This window comes from Rattus norvegicus, unplaced genomic scaffold (assembly GCF_021556685.1).
Source record: "Rattus norvegicus strain SHRSP/BbbUtx unplaced genomic scaffold, alternate assembly SHRSP_T2T haplotype2-0000026, whole genome shotgun sequence".
Lineage (NCBI taxonomy): Eukaryota > Metazoa > Chordata > Mammalia > Rodentia > Muridae > Rattus > Rattus norvegicus.
The window spans coordinates 944357-967263 of record NW_028238785.1 but is presented as its reverse complement, the minus strand read 5'-3'; the positions used below and the strand labels follow the sequence as shown (position 1 = coordinate 967263).

Below are 22907 nucleotides of genomic sequence, written 5' to 3'. Positions count from 1 at the left end.
AAATCTTAAATCCCATTTCTGCTCAGCTTTGCCCATATCACAGTGCTCCCCCACCCACACATATCCATTCCCACCTCACAACTCCAGGATCTCCTTTTGGTGGGGCAACAGGCCTCTGTGTAGTCAATGGCCTCTCCCCACATGGATGCCTCTTAAGTCAGTCCTCTTCTACACAGTTACCTAGAACCATAGACCCATCCTTGTATACACTTTTGCTGGCAGTTTTGTTCCTAGGAACTGGGGGATTGGTGACAGAGGGTCTGGTTAGATATTAATGACCAATGGTTGCTGCTGTCTCTTCTTTTTCTGGTTGTAGGTGAAATTATGTTTGGGTGCTTCTCTTCTTATTTTTGAAATTATTGTGAGGTGATTAATTTCTTGTTTTTTCTTGGGTATAGTTTAGCACATTGTCTTGGATTTTTCCTCCTATTATCTTCGGTTATGCTTTCTTAGTTTAAATTTGTATTTGTCATAAAATATCTTGGTTTCTCCATTCATGGTGATTGCGAATTATGCTGGGAATAAGAACCTGGGTCTGCATTACATCTGTCCAGGATTTTTTGGCTCTTTCAGTCTCCGTTGAGCAGTCTGGTGTAATTCAGATAGGTCTGAATTCATTTCTTAGTAGATATTTATACCTTACCCTGTATAATATTCTTTCTTTTATCTGTGTATTTAGTGTTTTAATTATTATGTGAATGGAGCAAATTTTTCTGGTTAAATTAATTTGCGTTCTTTAGGCTTCCTGTACCTTTATGGCCTTTAATTTCTTTACCTTATGGAAGTTTTCTGCTATGATATGTTGAAGATGTTTACTGGACCTATGAACTAGAAATCTCAATTCTCTTCTATGTCTCTTATCCTTGTGTTTGGACTTTTAATTGTGTCCTGAAATCCATGGATGTTTGGATTCAATAAAGCATACATATGTATCTGAGATGGGTGTTTTGTGCTTTGTGGGTGACCTCCTTGACCCCAACTCTTCCACTTAGTAGCACGTTGGATAATGACACATGGTCAGCAATGGTGACTTCTTGCCATAAATTATATGAAAATAGGGAGGTGACTTTATGTGTGTCAAGTATCAGTAGTCTCCTGGGTGGTTTTGGTCCCCGGTTGGCTGTATGCAACATTTTCAAAAGCCCAGGATTTATATTCTTTGGGATTCCCATGGTGAGTCACACAGACATGACAGAAAAAGACCAGAATAAACAGGATAGTACTTGACTTATGTAATAGAGAGAACATTACTAAGTTGTGTTACAAAATATTTGATCACACTGTGATCTCCCTGAATGTATTATTTAATGAAAAACTATTGTGTGGTATAGCATCGCCAGGGCACAGACATTTAATGCAAGAGCTCTTTGTTTACTGTGAACATGGACTTTATTACTGTTCACCTCACCTACCTCACACCTTTACTGCAAAGCTAAAGGGCACTTAGGTCTAGAGCAGATCAAGGCACAACTTGATAGGAAATGAAGATAAGTAGGGCAATGGAAAGTCTTTGAGTTGAAGGATTTTTAAGAAAGTGTGCAGAGGGAGCTACAACGCTCTTCTTCTGGGGGGACAATGAATTAGGAAGGACAATTGGGAGCTTTACTTGAATTCAGCATCTGACTCCTGAGACTTCATTGGTAAAATTGATGTCTGGAAATTTTGTGTTGTAAAACAACACATTGGCTCTGCAGCTTTTGACAAGGCCCATGGACAGAGAGATCACACCAGCTCGGGACAATCTGTAAGGAAATCAGGTTTTCTTTCTTTTTTTTTTTTTTTTTTTTTGGTTCTTTTTTTCGGAGGTGGGGACCGAACCCAGGGCCTTGTGCTTCCTAGGCAAGCGCTCTACCACTGAGCTAAATCCCCAGCCCGAAATCAGGTTTTCTTAAGTCACCTGAGAAGTCCTCAAGGAGAGAGGAATGAATGGGTAGCACCATAAGAGAAGGCTTTAGGATTTCGTATAGTGCTACTCTAGATGCCTTGAAAATAGAAGCAGAGAATGAAAAACTAAATGACTTCACAGGAATTAGCTCAATTCTGAGTACGATTATTTCATATTGGTAGTTTATACTGGATTCATTTTTTAAAAATTTAACATAAGAGCCTTCTGTTTTAATACTAGGCTGTCTTAGCATCACAAAATCCTTACTTACAAACCCTGCCTGGCGCCCGGCATCTAACACTACTGGGCTAGATATTCTACTTTTACCTTCGTCACCATCGACAGCTTCCATTTAACCAGCAGGTGTCCATGCCAGGCAGACACTGAGCAGGTTGTATGTTCTGTTAATCTCCACAACAACCCAATTCAGCAGAAACACGTCCATTTTACAGGTGAAGAAACCACAGCTCAAAGCAAATGAGTATCAGGGTCCCCTCAGTCTCACGGGCTGTCACTCAGACCCACATCCTTCTCTGTAAAGGGAAGCCATGGGCTGATGTGGGCTGTGCAAGCTGACTCTGCTGAGATGATCAATGCTATTCTTGACCCTGGGAGAATTTAAGACAAGGTGACCCACAGACTCCTGGGATAGATTCTATCTCTGGGTTCTAGGGTGGGACACAGTATCACTTGCATGGGTCTCTACTCATCTGAGGAGTCTGTTCCCATCTGTCAGCTTCTATGGCAGTGGTTCAAATCCCTCCTAATGATGTAACCCTTTAATACAGATCTTCATGCTGTGGTGACCCCCATCACAAAATTATTCCATTGCTACTTCATAACTAATATTGCTACTCTTATAAGTTATAATGTGCAAGGTATCTGATATAAATCTTTGTGAGTGGTAGCTCCCCACAGGTTGAGAAACATTGCTTTATATACTTTTTTTTGAGAAGCCTTCATCTGAGGAGGACCTGATGCAGGTGTGAGAGCAGAGACACCCTGATGTAGTGACAAGTTTAGGAGGACCCAGGCTGCTTGCCTTAATGGCAACAGAGATTCCTGGCTGAAGGCACAATCTGAAATCACTGTCCCCAGGACATTTTTTCTTTTTTTTTAAATTTATTTAATACTTAATAATAATTCTTTGGTGTCCAGGCAAACATCCCCCTCCCCCCTCCCCTTCCTTATGGGTGTTCCCCTCCCAACCCTCCCCCATTGCCTCCCTCCCCCCAACCTGTTTTCACAGCTGAGCTAGATCTGAGGAACAGGTGCTTTTAAAGAAGCATGTGAAAGCATCTCCTGTGGAGAGCTCACTATGCAGGGAAAGTCACACAGGACAGGGAAAAGTGGCTTCCCAACTTCCCCAGGGCACTCAAACCAGGGAGGATTGTTGAATTTGTTCATTGTCTATTGTTATATCCCCCTTTTCATTTCTAATTTTGTCAGTTTTGGTATTGTCTCTCTGGTGTGCAGTTTGTTTCAGGAACAGGTTGTGTGTCTGGTGGATATTCTCAACAAAAAAAGAAAAAACAAAAAGAAAAAGGAAACAAAAAAAAAAAAAGCAAGCAAACAAACCAACAAAGAAACAAAAAAACCTACAAACAGCTCGTGGTTCCCTTGACTCTTTGTATTTTTCTCCTTGTTTGTAATTGATTGATTTGATTTGAGCCTTGAACTAATTTCCTGCCATCAAATCCTACCACACACTCTATAAGATGAGGCTTTGCCTCACCTTGGTAAGAGCAGCATGTAATAAATGAAGCTTATGCTGCTCTCTCTAGTGGGGATGACATCACAATCTCACTGCAAACCATGCACAGCGCGGTTGAGGCTGTATTAAAGTAGCCCACGATTTCAGTGCTCCCTGCGTGCCATGAGACAGTAGTAACATGAGTCTCCCTGCACCTGGACAGTTTTCACTAGGGACTACACACACACACACACACACACACACACACACACACACACACAAACGCACACCGCCTTTACTGACATGGTGCACATTCTTTACACACCAAAAATAAAGTGAGCAGTTATGAAACACATCAATAATGGAATCAATGGAGGGAGTTGTGGGGAAGCTGGGGCTTAGAGTTACTTAAAGGCCCTATGCAGGCTCAACTTTTGTTGGAGGAGAAACTTCAAGTGCAATGTGGTTCTTTATTTTCTTTCTCTCTAAGGAACACAGGGTTAGGGTAGGACCTACAGATTTGAGCATGTCGGGTAAGTACAGGGACACTGAATTAAATCCTAGGGATGGAACACAATTAATCTTCTACAAGATTACAGAGCAGCCTGGATGAAGATTCTCAGGTGAAAATGTGGACATCTCAAGGCAGGCACTGGACAATGGCTGTCAGTCTTGACTGAAGACTGGAAATGGTTTGCTATCTCATAGGAAAAGAAGGCCCCTCTGTCTACACTGTACTCTAAGGACAGTTTATTAGGTTAGGCATGACATGAACTATTGTCTCATGTCACAGATGTCAGTACAAAGTATCCAAGGTGTTGTATGCCAATGGTAGCATTAACAGAACAAAGCACACAGTGTCATTAAGACATAAATCATGAGTTTGTGTAGCAAGACCCAGGCCTCTTCCAGGTTCTTAGATAGTAACTGAGAACCTCAAATACGGTAGTGATGTGATAGTGTGGGGGTGAATCTAGTTACAACTACTTTCTATCATGACACAGAGGACACTTTTTGTGTTATGTTCAGCTTATAATGAATGACTAGACCTAAGCATGAGAATAACCAAATTCTACATTGCTTCTCTAGCTGCTGAGCTTTTAAAAGCCCTGGGGTGAAGGCAAGCTTTTGTGGACATTCTGGATTATTCCTTCTGTACTTTAACTCTCTGAGTCACCTCCACACTCAGTAAGTTAGTTCAATTCCATAAATTGGAAATCAGTCACTGGAAAAAATACATTCTCAATACGATCTCAGATTGGCCATGGAAAAAGGGTAGCTTGAACTGTCCCACCTAGGTTCTGGGCTTGCACAGGCCTGCTCTCCAGAAGAAACCTGTGTTCACAGCAGCAGGCTACATTCACTATAGATGTTCTTGAGGTTCCTCCCTAAATGGCTCAGATTAAAATAATTTTCTTGCTAACAATCAAAAAACTGATTATGCCAAGCTGGCCTAGAAGAAGCTAGCTTCTTTTCGGTATTTTATCAGTTGTGCACAATACATATGGTCATCATTGATAACAGTTGAAAGATCTGCTCTTATATGGAAACTAAGTGATGCTGGAGGATGATCCTGACCCACAATGAGGAGTGGGAACACCAGAGCCCTGTACGGATGCCTGGCAACCTAACACGTTGAGCACGCACGGCTCAGTAAGTTCCCTGTGAACACACATCTCCTGAGATCTCTCTATTTAATTGGAGGTGATCCTGTCCACCTAATACAGGACCTCATGTGGAATAACAGAAGCCACCTGCAGGAGCTGTGGTGATGACTCACAGGGTAGAGCATCTGCTGCTCTCTCAGAAGAACCACATGGACCCTAACAATTGGGTAAAGCATGTCAGTGATTATATCATAAAGTGTGTGCCGAGAAAAAGCCACATTATCCACACAAAAGACACTGTCACACTGAGTACCCCTTGGTGACTCTGAATTCACTTATTAGCCCGGGCTCCATGGAACATGCAGAGATCCATCTCTAGCTGTCAGTTCTAAGCCCTCAGGAGGGGACAGAACCCTTGAATAAGAATGATGGTCTTAAGAGTCAAGAGATAGAAATCAATATTTATTCATAATGAATGCATTTTTACAACAAAACAGGATTAAAATGAATGAATAAAAATATTTAAAAATATTGGAAAGTGAAAAACAGTAACAAGAACATATTAATATGAAACAACAAAAAGAAAACTTCAATTAAAATCATAACAAAAATATTTCTAAACAGCATATTCTTAACGAACATTTAGAAGCACAGATGTATTGCTGTTTCTCCTCTAGCACACATAATGAAAGGTGGTCCCCCAAGTTGTCTCTCAAGTGGTGTTTTCTGAAGAAGAAAGTGAGTAAGACCTCAATCAGTCAGGCTGGCTTAGTGTTATATAAATTTAGGGTCTCTAAGAAATGACAAATTAACTCTGAGGAAGAATACTCATCCAAAAAATGTTGTTACCGTTCAGGATGTTTGTCATCAGGGACTCCTGAGAAAGCAACTTATTCTTCAGGAAGCTCTCTTACTGCTGTGTGTCCAATTCCAGCTCTCTTGCACTTTCTGAGACCTGGGAGAGGAAGGCAGTTTTTCAGACACTGATTTGCTGGGGAAATGCAAGGCAGCTGTCAGAATGCTGCCTTCTACCACCTCAGTTCTATTGGACAGTCGACATGGACCTTTTAACTGATATCACTGTTGCTAACTCTGTGGGCAGGGAAAATCTCCAGCAACCGTCACAGTAATGTGGGCTGCCAATATGGGACCCAGACTTATACCAGTGCAAACCAAGAACAGGGCAATGGAAGGGACCTCATTGGGTTGCAGGAAGAAAGGAGATGTCCATATGTCACCAAGGTTAAAGCCAATGAGAAGTACTAATTTGACATTTGCATTTTGTTCTTATCCCGCAAAGGTGCTTCCTACACAAGAAGTCACATGACCACTTGTCATTTGTCAAGAACCAAGAACTTGTTCAAAACTCTACATAGCATCCAATCTATCACGTGCATGTGCAATAATGTGATATGTTATTGATCTGTCACCATTTCTATAATGCAGCTTCAAAAAGAGCAGCAAAATATACTTGCAAAATAATTCAGTTTCTGAAAAGTGGTTGACTTCCCAGAATACTTGTGCATAGGCAGAGCAATGAACAATTCCATTACATGAGGTGGTTGGCTGGTTGTGAGTGTAAATTAGAAAGGTGGTAGGAGAGAGCAAAGATGTATCAAATTGGCAAACTTTATCAGATATTGTTAAGCTAACACAGCTGCTTGTCCCTACCAGATGGTGCTGGGTCTGGACGTTGCTGGTCTTTATCTTTCTTGTTGAAGTCAACCAAATATTTCTGGTTCAGTGCACACTCAAGATGTCCCTCCTTGCTCCCCTGCTTCCGTTGGACCAACTTCTTCCTGCATGTGTTCTCCATCAGGAGCTGGCTGAGCAGGTTTCTGGAAATACAGTCTGCATAGTAAGATCATGCTGCCCCTTTCTCCCATTCCTACTCCCAAGTACCACTAACTCTACCAGGTCCCAGATACCCATGAAGACTTAATAAAATGCATCTTGATACATATAATGCTGCTGCACAAACCACAAAGAGTTAATTCAGGGAAGAATAAATTGTTTGCTTGGCGTGAGCACCAATTAGTGTCCACATCTCTCAAAAAGAACACGGATCTACATCTATCCATGAAAGCCCAATGCATGGGGCAACATCAATTAGTAGTTGGCAAACACCTGCAAAAGAGGTCAGTAGAACCAAGAGAAGGTCATGCTAACCATGTGGTCCACGCACTGAGTGTTGTAAAACCTTGTATGACCACAGAGGCCCAGGTCAGCCTAATAACGTTCTGCTGACTTCAATCAGTGCTGTTCTATCTAGAGCCTTCTGAAGATGCCTAGACAATCCTGGGATGAGTAACAGTCTTTTATGGAACTGAAAACTGAGTCCTGATGACCCTGGCACACTGATGTGTAAACAGCACAAGAGATAGAACCAGAGCTGAAGACCGTCCAATCCAGAACAAAGAAATCAGAAATGGCCATTCCACAGGTGACAGCCTTTCTGACCAGGACTTACCTAGAGAAGGTAATCTCCTTCTTCAGCTTATGGTTGTTCTCATGGATCTCAGTGTTCTCCATCTCTAAGTTGTGCAGAATTGACATGACCGCCTCCTCCATTCTCTCCAGGTCTTCATAATATGGATTTGGCCTGAAGTGTGGCCTGGCCCCAAATGATAGAATACAATGAACATCAGCATTTAGGAAGATATGAACTCAGGGTGGGTCCTGTACTACACCAGTCCTGGAAGGACACCTTCTGAATTCTACATATTGGACCTTCTTCAGCTTCAGAAACATGTTTTTCTGCGTCCACCACACCAGAATCTCGGCATCCAGATGGAGGGTTCCCTGGCTCCCTTTATTCAATCAAGAGGAAATCTGCAGTCCAGCCAGTTGAGCTATCAAGAGCCTAGGCCACACCTCCCCATGCTCCCCCACCCCCAACGCACCCAGAATCCTGTGATTTCCTTTTTCCTGTCCTGATAACAGACCATATATCAACCCAAAATTATAATCTGCACAACGAATACAAATATACAGGCAAACGTGGCCACATAAGCAAAGAACTGTGCTGTTGACAGTGGGGCTCCCAGAACAAAGCATTCGCATCACCATGAAAGTGTTACAGGTAAATACTCAGGCCAAGACATAGACTCCTATATTCCAGGTGTGGAGGGAAATATAAACATATAACGGTTGTGCATATGCATTTGGATGTATGCACACACAGACTCACAGACTGAGACACACCCACAAAAAAAAGAGAAAAGTTAACAGAATCAGAGAAAGAGAAAAACAAATATGGAAACAGAGAGCACTGTGAGAACCAGGAGAAATGCATGCACCATTGCTGTCTCAGAGTGCAAGACACACAGACAATAACAAACAGGCCTGAGCCTGAGACCTTCTAGTCAAGCATTGAGATGAACAGTTTGGGAACAGGCCCCTCGGGCTGCTGCCTGGATCTTCCAGCACTGAGTCCCCTGCCTAGCAAGTACAGAGACTCACCGTAAACTCACTGCAATTACAATCTTGCAAAGCCACCATCTGTCAAGGGCTTTGCAAATGCACACTAGACACTCACTCTCCCTGACTTTATCCCCGAATTCTTCATTCAGACCACAAGATCTGCTTTTCAATAAATTGAAGCAGATGAGTCCATTTTCCATCTTGCTCCTCAGGAAGGGTCAAGGTTCTGAATCTCCTCTATATGGGAGGTGAGGTTTAGCACAGGGTGGTTAGGGAGGCACAGCTTTCTAGAACCCAAAACCTTAATAGGATAAGAAGAAGGTGACCTTGCAGACCCAGGAATGAAACAAGAGCATTTGGAGCAATTCATACCTGTTCTTCATGGATCTCTCTGTCAGAAACCTCAGGCGATCTCTCAGGTCATTTCTCTCCTCGGTAATGAGCTGCAGCTCTTTAATCAGCCTCTCTTTTTCCTTCTTGGCCTGATTCTCACTTGGGGCAGTTTCAGGGGAAGATGTTTCTCTCCCAGCATCTGTAGGTAGAAGAACACAAGTGAACCTGCATGGGGAGAATGCATAGAGTGTACATAGACCACAGTTAGGCCTAAACAGGAGAACAAGCCTGGAACCCAGTGTCACTGCTAGGCGATTGGTCTATCCTTAAGAGGCGTCCTCAGTGGATCTCAGTTCTCCCACTACTCTATAGAGACCAAGAGATGTAAGCAGCCAGGTGTGCCCTATGCCGGACATCAGGTGCTTACATGTACTACGGAGATGGCTTCTCCAGGATTATCATCAACTGAACAGGGTACAGCTTGGTTTCAGGACCATCACCCCTGTGGTTTCAGAACTCAGATGATAAATTCACCATCCACAAAACTTGAGTGATTGGAGACACTCAGATGTCCTACCCTGATACTCTAGGCCAACAACTTTGGATTTAAAACACATTTCCAGGGAGGACATGTTCAACAGACTTATCAATTCCCCTATATGAAATAACAAATGCCCCAGAAATTCCAATAGGTTACAGGATGAATCTTGGTCCACATGTTCCAAACAGTTTTGGTATTTTAGAAAAATGTGTGTAACACACAACCTCTAATATATAAAGCTAATGATGACCCTGCCAGTTAGAAGAAATCAGAGAAGGTCTAAGAACATAAGGTTATTGCCTGGAGCACAATCTCTCCCTGTTACTACTGTCAGATACCCACTGTATTTAAAGAAGCAATGAGAGTGAAATACATTGCTGCCCTGTCTAAACTCAGAAAAGGTGGACCCTCCATGACTCCTGATGGTGTTATTATATCAATGTAACCTAACAAATTCACTGTAAAAGTAAAGGCCAGAAATTCACAGGATAATAGCATTGGCCTTACCATATACTCCCTGTGGGGTTGGGGAAACTAAACTTCCGAAATCCTGACTTTCAGGAATTGTGATATTCATGAAAATTCAATTCCTTTTCCGATGCTCCAGTTGTTGTGGCCCATTGCTAGAAAGGTCAGCTTAAGCCTGCAGCCCCCCTGACAGGGAGCTCAAAATATACTGCCCAGAACTTACTAAACATTCCCCAGAAGTGCTGTCTTTGTCCATCATTACTTTGAGACGAAAGGCCAGATTCCTTCACTCTAGTCTGTCCACAATCGACGTTCCCCCTCCCAAAACGCTTGCGAAGAAGGGAAAACATGACTTAGCTTGTAACCGCCAGACTCAGTATGAGAGAAACTAGGGCACTGGTTGTCACCAAGTTTCTCATATGAGGACTGCAGGAAGTGTTATATGGTAGTCAGTTCTGATTAGACATTTTAGATAGAACAGTACACAGTGACTCTTGATGTGATGGGCCCTATATAAAGCTTTTTGCAATATTGGAATTTTAACAAACCTCATCCAGAACGTACAGAAGAGGTAAGGATGTGATCACCATGTCCTTGCTCTCTATCAGGTTATTTTTCTGTGTCCCTGCTTGTCAGGCATAGAACAGCAACACTCTGAAATAGCTGGTAGACATGGGAAAACGTGGTTAAAACTATAGTTGTGGGTTACACACCTCAACTGTCAAAGGCTAATGCTGTCCTCACAGTCCTTGGAAGCCACTCTTGTAAGCCTATCTATTGGAAAGTGGAAGGAGGTTTATCTGAGCTCAAAGTGAACCTGGCCAGCCAGGGAGAGGGCAACATGGGATACTTGAGACCCTGTCTAAAACCAGCACAGAAACCCACCCTGCATTCAAAGCATCATCCACCAATTCTCGATTATCTACCATTCTCTCCCTACCAGTCGTTCAGTTTGGAATGGTAGAAAAAAAAAAAAAAACTGGGACTGATCTTTCCATTCTAAGGACCTTGATATCTCTTTCCTTAGGTTCACCTTAAGAGTGCATACAAATGGATATCATCATCTGAACATCGTAGTATTATCTACTCTGTATATGTAGCATAATACTGTGCCTATGACAATCTCAAGCTTCCTTGAGTGTTGTTGCCCCATCAAGAAGTGTGATGTACTGAGGCCAATCCCTAGGGATCCTTTCAAGGGATTAGAAGGAAGCCATCAGAGATACTCCACTTCTTTGTCATTAGATTAAATCAAGTTGACACAATGTGAACCTGGTGGGCTATTTAACCATGCATCTTTCTCACAACCCCACCTTTCTGAGTTCAGTCTATGGCAGAATTCATTGCCCACCATCGTAGATATTTCTTTGTGTATTTCCACAAGAGCCAGGTTTCTTTTCTTTTTTTAAAATAGAATTAGTTGTAGTCAATCAACTGTTGCCCTATGTAAGAAATGATTAGTATATATTGTAACTTACCACTCTGTATTTGTGTATACAAGTACATTATTGGAAATCCAGCATTACTGAGGAATTGGAAACCAGTGCTGTGGCCTTGCCTTTCTGTGCCTAGTCCTGGCTCACAGGCAGCAGGGGGCAGACCTTGAGGTCCTCTTTAGGGACAGAGTGTTGGTGAATGTGCACTGAGCAGGCAGAGAAACACAGCTGAGGCAGCTCCTTTCAGGTATCAAACACATCATCTCCTTCCCATCTTAAGGGCTGTTGCTGAGGTCTTGCCCCCATACCTACCTTAATAGCAGCAAATTTGTTACACAGCAGCCAGCTCTTTCCTATTGTTCTGTAATACGGCTCCACATCATGGATGCCAACAAACAAACTAACAAAAAACAAAAAAACCTGACATTGAACTGTGTGGTGCTGGTCACATACCCTGTTATATTCTGTATGTTACGAGGTTTGTTAATCTTAACAAGTTCCCCAACTATGAGCTTCACATAGTACCCATTAGATTCAAGGAAAATAGGAACAATTATGTGTAAAATGACCCAAGTCAGGGCCCATAGACAGCAGCATTTCCAGCACTTGTGCTTTAGCCCATGTGGATTTTGCAATGAGCTGGGCCTAGAAATATCCAGTACACAGTTGTGAGCTGTTGCTCTGGGTGAACTGTATTGGCGTGTGCATTCAATAATCTACACCTATTTAAATGAATTCAGTGTTCCTGTGGTCTGAGTCCAGACCCCTTGACATCAGGTCTTACCTTCTGCAGCACTCGGGAAAAAGGCTAAGTTTAGGAAAGGTGACGTCTTGTCATAAGTTATGGGACAAGAGGGATGGTGAATGATCCCTTGTGATAAGAATCAAGGTTTCCTCTGTGGTATTTAGGTCTATACTGGCCCTGTGCATCAGCTTCAAGGACCCATTTCTGATTTTCTTTGGGGTTCCCGTGATGATGCACTCAGACATGATTGGAAAGAACCAAAACGGTGGTCAGACTTGATTTATAAAATGCAGGCAACATTGCAAACTTATGTTGCAGGATATTTGATTCATATTATCAGCCCCAAGATAGTGTAAAAAAAATTACCTCTGGCAGTTCAGTTCAGCACTAGCACCGATATTTTACCCTAGAACTTTTTTTGGTTGTTTGTTTGTTTTTTGTTTTTGTTTTCGGATGAACAAGTACTTTCTTATTTTGTTGGCCAGCCCTAGCTCTTACTTCTTTGCACAGTCACAGAGAGACCTCAAACATATACTCAGCCAAAGGCAGGGGAATGTAGAAAAGAGCCTAAGGCAATACCACATAATGACATTGAAAGTGGGTGGCCAAAAGGTGTTATAAAATTCACCTCACTTCAGTGAGTGATGACATACCAACCTGGTGGCCTACGATTCTGGAATATTAATCAGAATCCTTTCGTCATATTAGATCTTAATAGAAACAAGGAAGCAGTCCTTTCCTGAAGTATATATTCATCATACGTAAAGAAGATATTACATCCATATACAACTCAGAATAGAATTATCCCCCAAGACCGGAAAGATCTGGCAACATTAATATTAGAAGCTTCTCCTGTGTTACAGTGGTAAGCACAGATAAAGAGGAAGATACGGCTGAACACAAAAGCATCAGGCCAGAGCACTGTTTCTCAGGATGAGTTGCTAGGTGAAGGTAAATAAACCTTACTAAGTTTAATACAGTATTACATACACTGTTGTAAGTAACTGGAGCCGAGGCTATCCCCAAAGGTTTGCCTGTCTGTGAAATCTGATACCCTAACTCAGGTGTCTTCCCTGGCCTCAGTGGGAGAAGGTGCACCAGCCCTACAAAAACTTGATGTGTCTTGGTGGAGGCACACTCTGAGGGATATTCCTCTACTCTCTCAGAGGAGATGGTGTGAGGACATTGGGGAGGAACTGTGGGAGAGAAGTAACAAGAGAAAGGACAGCAATTGGGATGCAAAGTGAATTTAAGCCTATCAGTCACTGCTCTATTGCTGTGAAGAGACACCTTAACTAAGGTAACTAATAAAAGAATCAGTGTGTGCCCATGGCTCCAGGTAGATATGTAGCAGAGGACTAGCTTATCTGGGATCACTGGGACGGGAGAACCTTGTTTCTGAGGAAGCGTCATGGACCATGATATTGGAACTTAGGCCTCTGAGGCGGGAGTGAATTGGTGGGTGGAGGAGCAATCTCATAGGGAGAGGGTGTGGGGGACAGAAGAGAGACTCATGTAGAGGAACATGGAGTGGGAGATAAATTGGAAATGTAGATAAAATAATGAAAGAAAACTAAAAAACATGAGACTATGAGTATCATTCTAATTCAAGCCTCAAATAATAAAAACATAAATGCGAGAGTCGCCTGGTCCTGTTCATGTCATCCTGAATCTTAAAATCTTTTTTCCTCCAAATTCCGTGCCACATGAGGTGCACTGACCTGTCAGCTGCCTGCTTGGATGACAACTGCAGCAGCTTCCCTATGCACTTGCTTTGTAGGAGCACGAAATCTATTGAGCTCCCTTTTCCAAGTTGGAACTTTAATTGGTAAGAGTCTTGCCTTGAGGACACCTTCCACATCTCTACAGTACAGAGGCAGGAGGCTTATCGTTAATAACATTCATCTCCTTAACTATGTCACCCTCCTCTTCAGCACATGACTTTGCTGTGACACTAAACTTCTTAGTGATCTTTTTCCACTCTAAGCTGCACATGGTTTTCATGTGTTTGCCCTGTGTGTTGTTCCTTCTCCTGCAGTCTTGAGGAACAGTGACCAAAAGTAACCAAACCACAGGCTCAAAGCCATGTTAATACTGTATTGTGTACTATTTTCACAGAGTTGCCTGAGATGTAAATGGGACATGGAGAATTCGAACAAAGTTTGAATCTTAGGCCTTTCACTGGGCAGTCCCTCATCTTCTCTAAAATTTAACCCTATTCTTCTACCATTGAGACCCACCTGCTGCTTAGCTCTTTACCCCTCTGCCGTGGTCTGTTCCATATCTCTTTCTGCCCATGTCTACTCTGAATCTCCTGCTTCAGCTTGCCTCTGCCTATGTCCCTCTCTATGCCCGGAAGTTCTGCCCACATACTTCCTGACGCAGCTCTTGGCCATCAGATCTTTATTACATCCAATCGGCAGTGAGACAATACCTGATACATCTCTTAGCTTGTGTTGAGCTGGTGAGAAGGACAAACATCCACAAAATAGCAAACCTGATGATGGGACATAGAAATGACAAGAGAAATCCTGCCAGCACTTAGCTCACTGCCAGTACAGAACTAACAATTGAAAGTTGACACACCTTAGTACAAAGGGAGGTCACCTCAGCATTTCCCCTTTTACTCCAAGAAATACCTTTAATTTAACATTAATAAGCTAGATAAAATAAGAAAACTTATGAGATGCATCAGGTAAGAATTACTGTCACAATATTCTGTCCATTCGTATTTTGCAAAATTGGAGAAGGTACTTCATTATCTAAATTATATTAGTCTAAAATTTTGTACCTAAATCATTTTCTATCACTTTTTAAGCTTTGTATCCCTTATCTATCATAACTTGCATTTATTAACCATAATAAGTCTTCTGAGACCAAATGTACTTTCATTAATTCCAAACAATTTAAGCGTTTATGTCTTTCATCCTTAAAATTTGACACATTTTTTGCGTACAATTTTTTTTTCTTTTTCTTTATTCAACTTCCACACGAAGATTATTTTTGCTCTGATTTAGAGCAGGATGCAAGGGTGGAGTGCAGACCTGAGGGGAGGGCAGATGAATGGAGTTGAGCTGCAGGATGTGAGGTTCACAGAGAATAAATAAGAAGTTAAAAAAAATAAGAAATAAGCACAGTGGGGATGAAGCTGTGAATGCTTGGCATGGGGACGTTTGGCAGTGGACTGGGCATTTTAGGGGTGGGGTGGGATTGGCGTGGGTTCTGGAGTAGTAAGGATGGTGTCTGTTCTTGTCTTTTGGGGAAACTCCTCGGTCTTCTCCCATCCCTTCTCCACCTCTACCCCCACCTCCAACCGCCTTAACTGCCTCCTACCACAGCACAGGCTTCTGGGCATCGGCCTCTTTCTGCTCAAGCTCTTCTATGTGCTCGGGGGTGGTACAAGCTTTTAAAAGTCCCAGGCAGTGGGCAGACCACTAACACTCTCCTGGCATCCCCATCCTCTCTCAGGACTTATGGTGCCAGAGCGGTTATCACAGGAGTTTTGATACTGCTGTGGACTGTCCATAGAGCCCTGCTTTCTGAGCCTCCCATGTCCACCCTGTTCCTGTCCAGGTTCCTGGCTGTCACATTTCTGCACGATGGTGAACAAGTTTGTTTTTCTGATTCTCATAACAAGAAAAGGTTAAGACTAAACTATCTAATCTTCAACCCCATCCCAGATCTGAGGAGGAGAAATGTTGCCTGAATAAAAGGAAATTCAGAGCAAACAGCTTCCAAACCTAAGAAATGACAGAAATTGTTGGCTACCCTGGGAGTCAGACAGCAAATATTCCTGTGTCACTGTGGCATCCACCTTCAACTCACTGGGCCAGGAGCTCTGACAACAATCCTTTGAAGCAGGTCACTTGAAGGACTATCCTATTTTTTTTTCCAAAAACTGGGACACAGACTTCCCCATGATCAACTTCTGCACAGTCTGGACAGCTTTCTGGCAGCAGTAGAGGTAAGTAGGTAGTATTTCACCCAATGGTTCTTTAGATCCCATCATCTTTTTCAGAATAGATTGGGGACACTACCAGGAGTTGAGGTCTCTCCCACTGTGAAAAGCCTTTAACTATTAGGACATCTGAAATGGCAGATTCTTCAGATCTCTAAAGGATTTGAGAACCACCTTTGTATGAAATGTCTATCTCAGTGGACAAATGTGGCTTTTTTCCCAAGGGATTTACTTCCTACTTAACTTTAAAAACATACACAGGAAGTTAAATAAAGCTTATTTCTGTACCTAACTAAAGCAGTACCTAACATGACTGGAAGACTGATTATTTATAGTTGGAAAGTACTAGCTTGAATTCCTTAATTATCCACGGCAGTGTGCAGTAGTAATTTTATAAAATTAGAATTTTACACTACATTGTGAATAAGTTGCATATACTTATATCTTAAAAATGAATTGAATCATTTATGCAAGTACAATTTTAAATTCTATCATCATTCAAAAATCCATGCCATCCTAAAATATTTGAGACTTGTTATTGCTTTCTAGTATAAATAGAGATACAGTGATCTATGATTTTGTCATTTTAGTCCCTTCTCCTGATTTCCCACAACATTAGACAGAGAATTGAGGAGAGAAAGAGAAAGGAAGAAAGACATCCCTGGTTCGAATCTGCTTTACTGTTTCCTCCCTGACCATGGCCAGTAAGAACTTGCAACCAACCCCCTAACTGACAATAATCATCTACAGCCCACGGCAGTCAAATAACCACCCACCCACCCTTCCTCCTGAGAACGAGGGGGTCATGTTTTTTTAAGTTGCTTCCCAATGTGTGTGGGGTGACAACATGTTTTGGGGACCTTACAACAATTGGGATATTTTCCAAATCCTGGGAGATCTTGCAGTTTCATATGTGTCCAGACCCTGAATGTGGAGGGATTAACTGAAGTCCTGGCTACATTAACAATTGAAAATACAAACACACATTCCTACCATATGAGGAAGGTCACTGGATATCTACCCCTTGAAGTTTGCTCAAAACAATTAGTCAATTAGCTTTTTATTTATCTTCAGGTCACTTCTTAGTAAACAGGCAGAAAAGAGACAGATTGTTTGCCAAATTATATCAATTGCTTCTAAGCCACTCACCAATAGAGTTCCTGCCATCCTTTGAAGTTTCATCAGAGAGGCTCTATTTTGCACAGACTCACAATACTTATGTCTCCCATGTGGCAAACTAAAAGAACTGTTAAGATCTCCTTAAATAATTCAACAGTTTTCCCAATCCAAAGTCTCCCACCCTCCTCCAAAAAATCAAGAGATTCCTCACAAACATCTCCACTCACTTCGGTGCCAGTTTATATATCAGTCACATTTCTGTTACTGCAGAAAAATACTATGACCAAGAACAACTCAAGGAATACAGTTCTTCACATTGTGGTAACTTGGGGTTGGTTACCCCAACCCCAACTACCAAATTATTTCATTGCTAAGTCATAAATGTAAGGTGGCTACTGTTTTGAATTGTAATGTAAATATCATGTATAAAGTATGTCTCATATGTGGTTGTTCCCTGAAGGGCTTGCAACCCACAGGTTGAAAACTGCACTTGTGTGTGGTGGTGGGAGGGGGGGTTGGGAGTTTTTTGTTTTGTTTGTTTGTTTTCCTTTTTGTCAAAACCCAAATGCTGATAAGAACATAGGCCAATATCAGGCTCTTCAATTTTATTCCATTAGGCACTGTGTCTGCTCTCATGATATTAACATGCTGGTTTTTCTTTTTTACTATTCCCCAAAATGAAGGTGAAATCATTAAAGGTGATGCCTCCCGCAGTGCTTTACTGTCTTATTAGTTAGCAGTGTCTGACTGCCCTGCTCAGTTGTGCTTTCATGTGAGTTCTGAGATTTTTTTTTCATTCCCATGAAGATCTGTATTGGGATTATAATGGGATGGATTTAAACCTGTAGATGACTCTGGTAGGATTCGATATAATAATATAAATCATACTGATACATGAAAATGAGAGGCCTCTTCATTTTCTGGTTTCTTCAGTTTTTTTTTATTATTCCTAATGATTTCATTTTAACAAGTCTTTACTTCCTTAGATATTACAAGATTTTTATTCTGAATGGGTTTGTTTTCTTGGCTTCTTTCGTCATATTTATTTTTGGTATACAGGAGTTCTATTGATTTTACTGTGATTTTAGTGAATGTGTCCATGAGCCATAGGAGTTTGCTAGTGGTTTCGTAGTGGTCTTTATATATGGATCATATCGCCTGCAAATGAGAATGCTCTGACTGCTTTCTTTCATATTAACATGCCTTTCCATCTCTCTCTTGTCATATTGTTTGGATAAGACTTCACATACTAGTTGAATTAGATGAAAAGAATGAACATCTGTGACTTATTCCTGATTTTAGTGGAAATCCATTATGATTTCCTCCAGTTAGTATGCTGTTGGCCTTGCATATTGCCTTTATAATGTTAAGGTATGTCTTCTCCATATCCCAGATTCTCCAGGACTTTTGCATTAATCACTGTGGGATTTTGCCAAAGAGATTGTCTGCCTCTACTGCAGTGATCATGTGTTTCCTGTTCTTGGTTTTCTGTGGTGAATTGTTTATTCATTTGTATTTGTTGAAACATTCTTGCACCTCTGCAGTCAAGCCAGCTTGATCACGGTACCTGACACTTTTGGTAAATGTCTGAATTTTATTTTCCAGGATATTATTGAGAAATTTTTCACTTAACTGTTCCTTCCAATCTTAGTTTCTTTTCTATGCTGTGAAGAGACACCATGAGCAAGGGAACTTGTAGAAGAAAGAGTTTATTTCAGCTTACAGTTTCAAGGATCATGAGTCTATGAATATTATGCTGGGGTACACGGCAGCAGGTAGGACACCATGTTTCTAGAGAACTGGCTGAGAGCTTACATCTTATGTGCAAGTCGGAGACAGAGAAAGTGTTAACTATAGATGGTGTTGAATTTGGAAACCTCAAAGCCCAATCCCATACACTCCTCCAACAAATCCGTATCTTATAATTCTTCCCGAATATTTCCACTAACCAGCAACAAACATTCATATATGTGAGTTTATGGGGGCCATTATCATTCAAATCACCATATTCCACTCCCAATTCCCCATAGATTCTTAAACATATCATAATAAAAATACATTAGCTCAGCTTCCAAAACCCCTGTAGTCTTTCGGTCTCTACACAGTTTATCCACAGTGCTTTTCGACCCTCCAGGAAGTCCCTTAATTATTCCCCTATGAAATCAAAAGGCAAATTGCATATATCCAATGTGTAATGACAAAAATATGTTATCATTGCAAAGGGAAATTGGGAATGTGGTGAGCCAGTTCAAGGCATTAACCCAACAGGGCACACTCCAGATTCTCTACTTCTGATGCATGACAAAGGGATTAGATGGGTCCACTGCTCTGGCTTTGCTGACTGCAACATAATTCCTAAAACTATGTTGTATCGCATAGATCTGTGGTGGTTGTGTTTTCATTGTCACTCATTTCTAGGAATTTTAATTTTTCCTTATGTGTTTCTCCCTTGGCCCTTTCAGTAGTGTGTTGTTTGTGTTGCTGACCTTCCACGAGAGTGTGTCCTGACTGCACTTTCTATTGTGTGATACCAGTTTGATTCCTTTGTGCTTAGATAGAATGCATGACACTACTTCACCTTTCTTATCTTTCCTGAGGGCTGTTCTGTGTCCTAATCCGTGGTCAATTTTGGAGACAGATCCACAGGCTGATAGAAAATATATGTATAGTTCAGTGTAGTTTGTTAGGTCCATTTGACTGATGATGTCACTGAATTCTGCTCCTTCTCTTTTGTTTATTTGCGTGTGATCTGCCAAGTGGTCAGAATAGACTATTAAAAACAATCACAACCACTATTATAGCTAATGGGTAATTTCAGATCTATGTGATAATTATATATTTAAATTTGTGACTGCTGTGTTTAATATGTATATATTTAGATTGTAGTATCTTTTGGTAATTGCAAAATATGAAATGAATGTCCTTACATCTTCTGGACAGGATTGGTTTGAAATCTATTCTGTCAGCTGGATAGAGAAACTGCATAGAATTGCGATAGGGACCTGTGTCTTAGGTCTGTTTCCCTAGTATATCCTCTACATCTCATGATGGTGATCCTGTTTCTGGCTAAATAATGTCTGTTCACTGGGGAATTGAGTTTAGTGACGTGCAAATATTATTTAAACCTATGTATTTAATTTTGTTAATTTTTGTGGGTTTTATTGTCTTCTTTTGATTGACTGTTCTAGTTTTGTTAAATTATTTCCTGTTTGCTCTGGTATTTTATCCTTCTCTTCAAACTAAAGTATTCCTTTTAGGATCCTCTATAGAGCTCCTTACTGGTTATACATATTTTGTAAATTTATTCATCATATGCCTTAATCAGCACAGTAGCTGTGCAGCTGCCTGCCCTCCATGGTATCAGATCTACTTTCCAAACAATAACGCTCAACTCTTACTGACTGTGTAGCATCTTGGCTGCTCTTTGTTGCACTTGGACAGCCCTCAGGACCAGGCTCTCCTCTCCCTTAACCATGGCTGCTGTCCTCTTCCTCTCTCCTCTCCATCACACATGTTCTTCCTTTATTCTCTGGCAGCTTCTTCCTCCTTCTTCCCTCCTCATGATCCTCTCTAGCAAAGCCCTCAAAGCTCACCTCCCCCATCTCTCTGCTGTGCAGCTGTTGGCTGTTGGCTTCTTTATAATCACAGTTAACTGGGAGCAGGGTCAGTTTTTGGAGGTTAACCAGTCTTGAGTTCTACATATTAGCATTAAAATACAAGCAGAATTAGGCCAATCCACTACAAGGATTTCTTTTGTTTTGTTTTGGTGTAAGTTTTCTTTTACCTTTTCACTTTTTATTTTATTTTTGGCTATTTTTTTATTAATTGGTTATTTTATTTATTTACATTTCAACTGTTGTCCTGCTTTCCACACTCCCATCATCATATCTTACATCCCATTTCTGCTCAGCTTTGCCTATATGACAGTGTTCCCCCACCTACACATATCCATTCCCACCTCACAACTCCAGCATCTACTTTTGTTGGGCAACAGGCCTCAGCGTAGACAATGGCCTCCCGCCACATGGGTGCCACTTAAATCAGTCCCCTTCTACACAGTTACCTAGAACCATAGACCCTGTATATACTTTGGCTGGCAGTTTATTCCCTAGGAGCTGGGGGATTGGTGACAGAGGGTCTGGTTAGATATTAAAGACCAATAGTTGCTGCTTTCTCTTCTTTTTCTGGTTATGGGTGAAATGGTGATTGTGTGCTTCATTTTTTGAAATTATTGAGAGATGATTTATTTCTTGGTTTTTCTTGGGTATAGTTTAGCTCATTGTCTTGGAGTTTCCCTACTACAATCCTCTGTTGTGCTTTCTTAGAGAAAAATATTGTTTAAATTTGGTTTTGTCATGAAATATTTTGGTTTCTCCATTTATGGTGATTGAGAATTATGCTGGGTATAGGATCCTTGGTCCGCATTACATCTGCCCAAGATTTTCTGGCTTTTGGAGTCTCTGTTGAGAAGTCTTGTGTAATTTAGATGAGTCTGAACTTATTTGTTACTGGTTATTTGTACCTTACCCCTTTTAATGATCTTTCTTTGATCTGTGCATTCAGTGTTTTAATTATTATGTTAATGGAGGAATTGTTTCTGGTATGATTAAATTGGCGTTCTGTAGGCTTGTTGTACCTTCATGGCCTTTTCTTCCTTTACCTTATGGATGTTTTCTGCTATGATTTACTGAATATGCTTACTGGACCTGTGAACTGGAAATCTAAATTCTCTTCTATTCTATTATCCTTAGGTTTGGACTTTTAATTCTGTCCTGAAATTCATGGATGTTTTGTATTCAATAAACCATACATGGTTATCTGAGATGGGTATTTTGTGATTTGTGGGGTGATCTCCTTGACCCCAACTGTTACACTTAGCACCACGTTTTATAATGAAACAAGGTCAAGAATGGTGACCTCTTGCCATAAACTATATGAAAAAGGCAGGTGAATTAATGTGTGTCAAGTATCAGTAGATTCCTGGGTGGTTTTTGCTCCGGGTTGGCCATATGCAACAGTTTCAAAAGCCCAAGTTTGATGTTCCTTGGGATTCCCAAGATGATGCACTCAGACCTGACAGACAACACCCAGAATCCTCGTCAAAGAAATTGATTTATAAAATCGAGGGAACGTTACTAAGTCATGTTACAAAATATTTGATCACACTGTGATCTCCAAGAATGTATTATTTACTGAAAAAGTAGTGTGTGGTATAGCAGGGCCATGGCACAGACATTTAAAGCAAGAGTTGTTTATTCATGTAAACATGGACTTAATTACGGTATGGCTCACCTACCACACACATTTATGGCAAAGGTAAAAAGTGCACTTAGGTCCAGCAGATCAAGACACAACGTGAAAGGAAATCTAGATAACTAAACCAATGGAAAGTTTTTGAGTTAAAGGATTTTTAAGAAAGTGTTCAGAGGGAACAGGACTGCTCTTCTTCTGGGAGGTCAGTGAATCAGGAAAGACAGTTGGGAGCTTTACTTGACTTCAGCATCTGACTCCTGAAACTTCATTGGTAAAATTAATGTCTGGAATTTTGGATTGTAAAACAACAGGTTGGCCCTGCAGCTTTGGGCAAGGCCCATGGACAAAGAGATCGCACCTGATGGGAACAATCTTAAAAGCCATCTGATTCTGGTAAGTCACCTGAGAAGTCCTCAAGGAGAGAGGAATGAATGGGTAGCACCATA

General features: G+C 41.2%; 2 protein-coding genes and 1 long non-coding RNA gene across 3 annotated transcripts in view; 1 reads left to right on the top strand and 2 right to left on the bottom strand.

The window, feature by feature from the left end:
* The window catches only part of Speer4cl6 (spermatogenesis associated glutamate (E)-rich protein 4C like 6), a 261843-nt gene that overhangs the window by 213076 nt on the left and 25860 nt on the right, over nt 1–22907 (bottom strand). The gene's annotated exons all lie outside the window — the stretch shown is intronic.
* LOC134483591 (uncharacterized) lies at nt 5622–10300 on the bottom strand. The gene is made up of 6 exons (XM_087601544.1): nt 10174–10300; nt 8981–9140; nt 7656–7799; nt 6857–7023; nt 6035–6140; nt 5622–5911 (listed from the first exon to the last, which is right to left on the bottom strand). Exons 1-5 carry the CDS (start codon nt 10298–10300, stop codon nt 6076–6078), a joined length of 663 nt encoding a protein of 220 aa, XP_087457670.1. The 3' UTR covers nt 5622–5911; nt 6035–6075.
* Nucleotides 15473–22907, top strand: part of LOC147997910 (uncharacterized) — a 28250-nt gene continuing 20815 nt past the window's right edge. Inside the window, exons 1-2 of the long non-coding RNA XR_015647511.1 lie at nt 15473–16095; nt 22773–22854. This is a non-coding gene — a long non-coding RNA (uncharacterized LOC147997910). The remainder of the gene's footprint in view (nt 16096–22772; nt 22855–22907) is intronic.